Source organism: Aulonocara sp. 'chitande type north' Nkhata Bay, linkage group LG3 (assembly GCF_057382095.1).
Source record: "Aulonocara sp. 'chitande type north' Nkhata Bay isolate Kocher_YH1m ecotype deep benthic linkage group LG3, A_spYH_male_GT1.1, whole genome shotgun sequence".
Classification (NCBI taxonomy): Eukaryota; Metazoa; Chordata; class Actinopteri; order Cichliformes; family Cichlidae; genus Aulonocara; species Aulonocara sp. 'chitande type north' Nkhata Bay.
The window spans coordinates 61,219,743-61,230,513 of NC_141346.1; the positions used below are offsets into that span (position 1 = coordinate 61,219,743).

Below are 10,771 nucleotides of genomic sequence, written 5' to 3' on the forward strand. Positions count from 1 at the left end.
TCAGTCTGAGCAGTCAGACCACATATTTCTAAAGCAGCACATGAAGGTGTGGCTCACACACACACAGGTGAAGGAAACAGCTGCAGTATTAAAAGCTGCTTCACTGTCTACAAATATATGAACTGAATGTTTCTTTCAGGCTGTAAAAACCTTGTTTATCCTCCATTACAGTCCTGCATTCAGAGCATTACTTCTGTTATATTAGTACATGTATTTTATTCTGATGAACACATGAAACTCTGAGCTGGATTGAATCCATTGAATCAGAGTCCAGGACTCAGACTAAACACACTGAATGTGTCCTGAGCTCGGCCGCTGTTCCACAGTAACTGCTGTCAGAGTCACTGTTACTGAGTTAGCTTAGCTAGCAGAGCAGCTAGCAGTTAGAGTATGAACTCTGTAAGCAGTCAGCTCGGTCCTGGACATGGTTACTGACATAAAGCTGCTCTCTGCAGCCATGTTTGACCTGCTGCTTTGTAGGACTACAGTAATGGAGGATTTGGAGGCTGAACTGGGCTCTGTGACACTTTTTGTAGTGAACTGATGAAAGCTGTGTCTCAGATGGATGTTAGTCCAACACATCAGACACGACCTCTGCAGCTCTCAGTTGATGTGCACATGAATGATTTGTGTTTCCTCTGCAGGTGAAGGTAGAAAGTGTGTGTGAGCTGATGTGAACTGAGCAGCATGGATCAGTGTGAGGACAGAGAGGAGGGAGTCCCTCCCTCTAAAAGCACTCTGTGTGGGGAACATGAGAGCCAGACCAAAGCTCAGAGGTGAGATGACCATCTCTAACTGTCCATGACTCTTCTCCATGTCACAGCTCAGCACTCACATCACTGCTCCATCATTATTCACACTCATACCTCTGTGTGTGTTGTTTTAAAGCCCAGAGCTGTGGGGCGTACCAGGCTCAGCTGGACATAACCCTGAAACTAATCCAGAGCCTGGACCTGAACCCAGCTGTGTTTCCTTAAAGAGCAACATGTCGAAGGATGCTGCTGTAAACTTTAACAAAAGACTGTTATGTGACAAAGAGTAAGTACATTATTTTTATGAGATTGTTCATCATGTCTTTAATTTAATATTTCCAGTTTTCCTTCCTGTCTCATGAAGCTGTGACATTTATTGTTTTTCTTTTAGGATCAATAAGAGGCCAGAATCTCCTGGACCTGAACCCAGCTGTGTTTCCTTAAAGAGCAACGACTCGAAGGATATTTATATAAACTTTAAAGGCTGTTCTTCTGCTGCTGAGAGGTAATGTGTGTCTAGATGTTGTTCCTGACTCTGTATTTCTGAATAAATCCTCATGTTTAATATCAGCTCAGCTCTTTTTCACACATTTCTATGTTGGTATGTGAAGCGGTGTGTGTTGGAGTGTTTCCACAAACACAGCAGTCAGAGTGGAAAGAGTGGATGTTGTAGGAGGTGTTTGTGTAGTGAAGAGGCTGAGTGTCTGTAGGACTCCAGCTGCTCCAGCAGGTGTCTCCTTTGTGCTTTGCTTCAAACACAGTGTAGGGAGGAGCTTCCACTCAGGTGTTTCAGGTGTTGCTGGATGGAGGAGGACAAATAGTTTTTCCCTTCAGTGACACTTCAGCAGCTCAATGTTCTGGGAGATGTTTGTCTTTATGAAGGTTTATGGATTCTTGTTCTTACTTTGGTTAAACTGAGCAATACATTTTCCATCTAACATTTAAAGTAAATTTCCAGGTGAATAAAAGATCTGCAGCTGCAGCCTCTGTGATGTTTCACAGTCTGAAAGTAACAAATTCAACCAGAGTTCAAACAAAGGCTTAATATACGTGTGTGTTTGATATAATGCCAACAAGTACAAATAGGTGTTCTTACAGGTCTTAATCACAGAGCTCTGATAAGTCTGGTGACTTTCACACTCAGCAATTTTGCTGCCTTTTATTTTATATTGGCCTTTTTAAAGCCCTTCAAAGTCTCCCACATTCATACAGAGCTTTTAACACCAAACTCCTTTACAGTCCTTCTCCTCTCACACACGATCACATGACTGATTTGTCTGCAGCAGCTGTGTTACTGCTAGTATTTTATTATGTGTGTAATCTCCTCATATTGTTCCTGTGGTTTAGTTTGACTTCCTTCTGCAAACTCAGCTGCTCTGTTGCTGATACACGTCTCCATGAATATGATTGATCAGATGCTGCCAACACCATGTGTTTCATGTGAGCGCTCAGCTGAAACCCTGGGTTGACTTATCGAGTTAATAACAAGCTTCACGTGACTGTGAATGCTAAAGTGAATCCAGATAAAGGAAAGAGACCCTGCTAATGTTGGACTCACTTCTTAGTGTAGATCCCAGGAGGAAGTTCAACATAGCCATTCTTTGTGCTAGCTCGACCAAACCTGAGAGCACAGTGCAGGATAATGATCATCATCTGTCTCTGTCAAGGACATTTAAAATCCACAAATAACAAACATAATTATATTTGATCATTAAAAATATGTTTTCACTTAAAAAAGCATGAGCACACTGGTGGATTACAGAAACATGAAAACTGGTTAACAGTAAAGTTAATTTAGGTGTAAACAAAGTGTCAAACATACTTAAGTAGAAGGACTGATGTTTGTGTTAAAATACCCTCTTAAAGCTGAAATACTGATTCAACTTCTTTCTCCAAAAGTTGATTCTGTTCATCTGGACGTAGCGTTTTGTGGGAGAAACGTTTCGTCATCATCCAGGTGACTCCTTCAGTCTCAGCTGACTGCAGGATTCAATCTTATAAACAGGACATTTGCATGATGACTGAAACCAGCCCACTGAAGGAACAATGGGCTGGGAGGTCAGTTCCTTAATCTTAATTATGCAATTCTCATGACCATTGATCAACAACCACTGATCAATGGTCATGAGTCCCATTCACAGAGAGTTGGGGAATGGCTGCAATCACAGCATGTAAGATGGTGACAGATGTACCCTTAGGCCCCCTCCTCCATTCAGAGATGGTCTTTCCCTTTTCACGTAAATGGCCTCCTTGACTCCGCCCTCAAACCAGCGTTCCTCCCTGTCCAGGATTTTACATCCTCATCATTGAAAGAGTGTCCACTGGCCTGCAGGTGTAAATAGACTGCAGAGTCCTGGCCTGACGAGGTGGCTCTTCTGTGTTGTAGCCAGAGGTTGTTTGGTTTCCCCGATATATAAATCCTGGCAATCCTCCTGCACTTAGCAGCGTACACTATGTTACTCTGTTACTCTGATCCTTGGGGTGGACCAGTTTTTGGCGCAGCGTGTTTTGGGGTTTAAAAGCCACAGAGACCCGGTGTTTAGAAAAAATCTGTCTCAACTGCTCCGATACTCCTGACACGTACGGGATCACTACATGTTTTTGCTTAAGCAGCGGCTGGTAAATGTGGTTATCCCAGCTTTGACAAAAGTCCAGCTGGGATAACCACATTTACTCTACGTCCAGATGAACAGAATCAACTTTTGGAGATTTACTTTCCTGGATGATTGAGAATGCATCAAGACGTTCCTCCTAAAGTGTTATTCAGTGTTGTGACAGTCAGCTGCTTCAGCTGCTGCTAGGATGGGCTGTGGCAAAGAGAACAGAGAAAATCAAAATCAGAGTTTTTCTCTGAATTAAAAGCAAGGAAACAACAATATATTCTACATGGTGAAACTGATGGTTTCTGGTGTTTGGGTCTGTTTTTCTGTATTTATGCAGATAAAGTGTAAACTCAGATGAATTATACCATCAAATGTTAAAGGAAAATATCAGGATGAGTGTCTGTGAGCTGAGAAGGACGTGAAGCGAGCAGTTTATCCCAGAGCTGAAGCTGCTCTGTGTGCAGAGATGAGCTCAGATTCCTGCTGTGATTGATCAACAGTCACAGAAATGTAGACTTGTAGTTATTACTGCAGTATGGTCACAGCAGATACTGATAAACATGTATTATGAGGATGGATGATCAAGTTTCTCACTCTCTCCTTTAAATCTCAGTTTTTTTCTTCTTCACAGTTTATCTGTTAATTTATTAATGAATAACACTGAAAGAGTTTCTGTTATATTTCCCCTTGAACATCAGCTTATTAGGGCGGCATTAGGAAATAGCCCCCCTCCAAAGAATGAATAAATTAATGATGATAATAATAAAATGATTCAAAAGCAGAGCTCAGAGTGGTAGAATGGTCAAACATGGATCCACGGGTGGTTCAACTGCATTTGGTGACGTGACTAAAGCAAATCTTTCAAATAATCCCACCATCAACGGGATGTTGTCTCCTTTACTACGGTTACTTTACTTGGTCACCGTGTGAATTTCTTTGAAATGAACCAAATTCTTTTATTTGTTGGTTGTTGCATATTTAACCTCTACAGTCAGGAAAGGAGGAGATGAGGCCTCAACAATGTTGGGTTGTAGCTGTGCTTCAGGTTAGAGTGAGTGTCCATGGAATAAATGTAAGTCAGTGAACTGGAAACATGACTGTGTTCAAACTTTGTTTCCTTTTTATAATGAGTCTAATCAAAGGTGCACAGAAGTATCTCCACTGTGACTTTTCTGTGTCACCATCAGAGCTTCTGCACAGTGTGGAGAAAGATCCAGAAGCAGAGCTGGACTGCAGACAGCCAGTCAGAGCAGCTGTGTACAAAGTAAGACTGAACATCTGTCTGCTGATGGACTCATTTCTGAAAACTGGACTTCTTGTGTTGTTCAGACATTGAAGAGTTTTCTTTCTCTTTAGTCTCATTGTTTTTCTTTCTTTCAGCAGATGTTGGTCTGCAGGAGGTTTTAGATGAACATAAGATCAGTCTGAGGAGGAGATGTGAACGTGTGACTGAAGGAAGTGATGAAACAGGAAGTAGAACCCTCCTCAACAGGATCTACACTGAGCTCTACATCACAGAGGGACAGAGTGAAGAGGTTCATACCCAACATGAGGTGAGGCAGCTGGAGACAGCTTCCAAGATGGACGCCCTCCATGACGCTCCAATCAGGTGCCAGGACATCTTTAAAGCCTTACCTGACCAACAGAGACCCATCAGAGTGGTTCTGACCAACGGCGTGGCTGGTGTTGGAAAAACCTTCTCAGTGCAGAAGTTCACTCTGGACTGGGCAGAGGGCTTGGAGAACCAACATGTCAGTGTGGTGGTTCTGCTTTCATTCAGGGAGCTGAACCTGATCAGAGATGAGCAGTACAGTCTTCTGGAGCTGCTCCATGTTTTCCATCCAACATTACAGAAGGTCACAGCAGAGAAGCTGGCTGTCTCTCAGCTTTTGTTCATCTTTGACGGCCTGGATGAAAGCAGACTTTCATTGGATTTCACCAACAGGAAGCTGCTGTCTGATGTCACACAGAAGTCATCAGTCAGCCAGCTGCTGACAAACCTCATCCAGGGGAATCTGCTTCCCTCGGCTCTCGTCTGGATAACTTCCCGACCCGCAGCAGCCAATCAGATCCCTCCTACATGTGTTGACAGGCTAACAGAAGTACGAGGCTTCACTGACGCCCAGAAGGAGGAGTACTTCAGGAGGAGATTCAGTGATGAAGAGCTGTCCAGCAGAATCATCTCCCACATGAAGACATCCAGGAGCCTCCACATCATGTGTAGTATCCCAGTCTTCTGCTGGATCACTGCTACAGTTCTGGAGCACATGTTGACTACAGAGCAGAGAGGAGAGCTGCCCAAGACCCTGACTGACATGTACTCACACTTCCTGCTGGTTCAGACAAAGAGGAAGAAGAACAAGTACCATGAGGGACATGAGACGAGTCCACAGGAGCTGACGGAGGCTGACAGGGAAGTTCTTCTGAAGCTGGGGAGGCTGGCGTTTGAACATCTGGAGAAAGGAAACATCATGTTCTACCAAGAAGACCTGGAGCAGTGTGGTCTGGATGTGACAGAGGCCTCGGTGTACTCAGGAGTTTGTACAGAGATCTTCAAAAGAGAGTGTGTGATCTTCCAGAAACCAGTCTACTGCTTTGTTCATCTGAGCATTCAGGAGTTTCTGGCTGCAGTCTACATGTTCCACTGTCACACCAACAGGAAGATAGAGGTGCTGAAGATGTTTCTAAAATCAGAATCTTTAATCAAGATGATTTTCAATCTTTTTGATAACAAAGATCTCCAATCACTTGATGTATTTCTAAGCAGAGCCATGGAGAAATCCCTCCAGAGTAAAAATGGCCACCTGGACCTTTTTGTTCGCTTCCTTCATGGCCTCTGTCTGGAGTCCAACCAGAGACTCTTAGTAGGTCTGCTGGGTCAGACAGAGATCAGTCCAGGAACCATCCAGAGAGTCATCAACAACCTGAAGGAGATGAACAGTGATAAAATCTCTCCTGACAGAAGCATCAACATCTTCCACTGTCTGATGGAGATGAACCACCTCTCATTATTTCAGGAGATCCAAGAGTTCCTGAAGTCAGAGAACAGATCAGAGAAGGAACTCTCTGAGATCCAGTGCTCAGCTCTGGCCTTCATGCTGCAGATGTCAGAGGAGGTTCTGGATGAGTTGGACCTGCAGAAGAACAAAACATCAGAGCAGGGACGACAGAGACTGATTCCAGCTGTGAGGACCTGCAGAAAGGCTGGGTGAGTCCAGATGTGATCATTAACATCATTGATCAGTGTAGGTTAGTAGTTTAATGTTGAAAATAAAATCAGATTGTAACCACAAAGTGTTTGTGTCCGTACGCTGCAACCTTCCACACCATTCCTTTATTGTACAGACTCAGCAGCAGCTCCATGGATCCCAAATCCAAGAGTGGACAACAGATTTGAAGTGTGTCACATCCATGCAGTCACAGCTGTTTCCACCATGTTTCCACTGATATTAATCCTGTTCAATGACACGTTTCATATCAGTGAATATGTTCTTTAGGACGTCCACTGACATGTTTAAGTGTCCTGCTGGAAATCACTCAAATCATCCATGAAATCCATGAAAAATCCTTTTAGTGTTTCTAACTTCACCCTCTGTCCTCTCTCTCTCTCCATCCTCCTCACTGCTTCTTTCACTGATAATCACACAAACATCGTATTCAGCTACAAAATAACACAATAATATCATCTGATGATCATTATTATAAGAGCAGGATCCATATTTGATATCAGAGTAACACACTGCTTGGTTATGTGCAGTCATCATCAGTGACTGTGGGTCAAACAGAAGCTCTCTGATTGGTTGCTGACCTTGGTCACCTGTCCACTCTCACCTGTTTGTGTTTGCTCTCTCTTTGCTGTCTCCATCCTCTCTCTCCTTTCTCTCCCTCTCTGTCTTTGTACGTCACTCAGGTCCAATGGAAACAGTGACATTTACAAACCAATCAAAGACAAACTGATCCATGTCAGGTTATAACAATATTCAAAGTGAATACAGGCTGCTGCTGGACACAGACAGGTAACATCATTTTGACTTGCTGTCACCTGGATCTGGACTCATAAACACTGAAGCCCTGAACAGGAATACAAATCATTTTCTGCCAACTAGCGACACACCAGCAGATAATGGCTCAGAAAGCTAAAATGAGCCAATCATTTCTGTGTTTAGTTCCCCTGAAATCAGATCTGATATCAGCAGCTCTGAGTTCATTCATCATTATTGTCCAGTGATGAGATTTCTGCTCCGTTTGGTAACAGTCAGCAGGTTTTTCCTGCGTGTGGACGTGAACAGTCGTACCTGACAGCAGGTAGCAAACAGAGATCATCTTTCCAGCTGGAACTCTTCACTGAGCTGAACTCATTCAAAATGTTCTGGAGTCAAAACAGGAAACAGTCCAAATGTGTGTCTTCAGTCTGACTCTGGATCAGATCTCAGTGACAGACTGTGGACATTATGGAAGCCTAAATGTGACACCATCTTCCTCCTTCATCTGCAGATTAAAGCCAAACAAAGATTCTCATTAAAAGTCTGCAGGTCTGAGAGAGACTCAATCGTTGTGTCATGTCAAACACAGTAAGAGGAGCTGAAGCACAGATGTGAAGAGCAGATTCATCAGATTATGACCTCACTCTGTTTTGTCTTCATATACATTCAGTCTCTGTTTATAATGCAGATTTTCTGCTTTTATAATAACACATTTTATATTTTCTATCATCACAGACTGACTCAGTGTGGACTCTCAGAGTCTCACTGTGAAGTTGTGGCCTCAGCTCTGAAGTCCAACCCCTCCCATCTGACAGAGCTGGACATGAGTTGGAACAAGCTGCAGGATTCAGGTGTGAAGCTTCTGTGTGCTGGACTGGAGAGTCCAAACTGTCGACTGGAGACTCTGAGGTGAGTTCACTGACTGCGGCTGTTGTTGTTTTTCTATATTTCAGGTCTTTGATGTTTGAAACTTTCTTTAGTTCCTAAATGTTCAGGATGTGTCTGAAGACAAATGTGAAGAAGTTTAAGTGCTTTCAGAAATGTTGTCTTTCCAAATGACTGAACAACAGTTTTTCCTTTTGGCTCCAAACAGAAGTGACAGACTTGAGCAGGGTTCATTTAAAGGCTGACAGAAGTGGAGTGGTGACGGGGAGATGTTTGACAGGACAGTGTTTCAGCCTCCACAGGTTCATGTTGTGCTCCATCAGTCAGTGAAGATGAAGTCAGTGCTGATGAGGCTGTAGAGTGTGTGAGGGATGTGAATGAGGATGATGAAGATCTGATGATAGCAGATAAAAACAGGCTGCAGAGACTTTGAGCCATACAGGGCACACAGTGTGTGTACAGAACAGCTGAAATCATTATGGAGGCCTCACTGGAATATGGAAGCATCACAGTACAGCTTCAGTGAAGCATTAAAGTCTCTGATATGAGATGAGAAATGAAGCAGCCAGAGCTTTTTCATGAGTGGAAATCCACTGTGACTGTGAGCTGCTGCTACAGCCTCCAGATTAGCCAGCAGCTCATCCTGCTCAACATTTCCTCACCAACTTTAATGGAAGTGTGATGTTTTCAGCTGGAGTGATGGTCAGGGTGGCCTCCCTCTCCTCTTCTTCTCCTCTTCCTCTTTCATTTGTAAAGCCACTTCTGCTGCTTTCATTCATTTGGAAGTCCTGTAGCTGAGTTTGGGAGAGACTAACAGCCTCGGCAGCAGAGGGGAGAAAGGCTGTAACACCACCACTTTACTCTGTTCTACCTGTCACATCATTTTATCAGGAAACAAATATGCTCATGTTTTTACTATGTTTGTCTTGAAGATGTAAGAAGATCACATGGTGCTTTTTATTATTGTGTTGGTTTGTTTGCTGTCTCTTGGATGGAGCCCAGCTGTGCGTGGCCCCTGGGCCTGTGGTCAGAGTGTGTGCTGGATAATCCGGCCCAGGATGAGGCCAAACTGACATGGGATGAAATGTCTGTCACATAATTGAGCTTAGTGTAGTTTCATTTCTGCACAATTTAAAACAACCAAAACTTTGTTCTATGTTTTCAATGTTATACTGTAGACTTTCTTTGATACTGTGTCCAAAAGGAGCAGCTTTTACTTTGAAGGGGAGGCGTCTCTGTTTCCTCTTCAGGTTGGATGATGGAAGCAAATGAGTGTGTGATGTTCTTTCAGTGTTGCACTTTGTAGACGGTCCCTGAGCACTGGTCTCACAGCCAGCTGCACATAGAGACCAGTGTTGTTAGTCCAGGTCAGAAGATGACTTGTTGGAATGAAAATGAGCTTGTAGTTTGTCTGCTTTAATAATGTGACTGGAAAAAGGTGTTGGACTTCAAATATGTCCATTTCTTTCACACTTCACCTTTAAAAGTGAAGCCTTGTGGTTCCTGGAAGGAAAAACAAGACTTTTTCAAGTCTTTGTCCTGTTTTTATGATAAATGTACGACTTTACTGTGAAACATTCAGAGTTTTTTCTCTTGTTGTGTTTGTTTGAAGCTGCTTCCTGTTGGCTTCAGCTGTTTGGAGTTTCCATTTTCTAAACTTCTACATTCTGAACCTTCTTCAGCTCTGAACAGATGATGAAACACTGAATGATTTCAAGCTCACACTTTGTCTAATAAACTTACATCTTTCATTCTTTATACAGATTGATGAGCTGTGGTTTGTCAGAGATCAGCTGTGATTATCTGGCAGCAGCACTGAAGTCCAACCCCTCCCATCTGAGACAGCTGGACCTGAGCAGGAACAACAAGCTGCAGGATTCAGGAGTGAAGCATCTGTGTGGTTTCCTGGAGAGTCCAGGATGTGGACTTGAAACTCTGAGGTCAGTCAGCATGTTTTAGTTGTGCTGAGATGAATATGATGTGAAAGTTGTGCTGACACTAAACTGCAGACATCAGGCTGATATTATACTGATCCACACTGAGGATCTTCATGGTAAAGTCTGTTTTCTTCTTCTCTGGTTTAGTCCATTGACTGCAGCAGAACAATGTTCACATTTCAAACCTTCAAAGAAGAAGAAAAATCCTCCACTGGATAATTCACTGTGAAACTCTCCAACTCTTCATTCCACCTTAAAGTCTGTCTGACACTGAAATCCAAAGCAAAATGTGCGTTTGCTTTACAGACAGCAGTCCAACACAAACATACACACATCATCCAAAACACAGTCCAACATCCAAATCTCCTCCACTGCCAGCATGAATGATGGGAAAGAGAAGGAGGAACACTCTGACATTCAGGGTTAGAATGAGTTTCATGAAGCAGACTGTGAAGATCAAAGCTGCATTAGAAAGCTTACATGAATGAATGAGTGGACAGAAGTGGACAGAGATCATCTGAAGCACTTCAAAGGCTTTAAATCAGCACATTTCTCTTTATTCTTTATCAACTCTGTTAGTTTCTCTCAGTTTTCTGTGGAATGAAGCTAAC

General features: G+C 43.1%; 1 protein-coding gene across 1 annotated transcript; it reads left to right on the plus strand.

The window, feature by feature from the left end:
* Positions 1–684: 684 nt before the first annotated feature.
* LOC147336442 (protein NLRC3-like) lies at positions 685–10,182 on the plus strand. Its single transcript, XM_086287092.1, has 7 exons — positions 685–776; positions 889–1,038; positions 1,144–1,257; positions 4,543–4,619; positions 4,736–6,563; positions 8,074–8,247; positions 9,987–10,182. Exons 1-7 carry the CDS (start codon positions 688–690, stop codon positions 10,180–10,182), a joined length of 2,628 nt encoding a protein of 875 aa, XP_086143218.1. The 5' UTR covers positions 685–687.
* Positions 10,183–10,771: the final 589 nt, after the last annotated feature.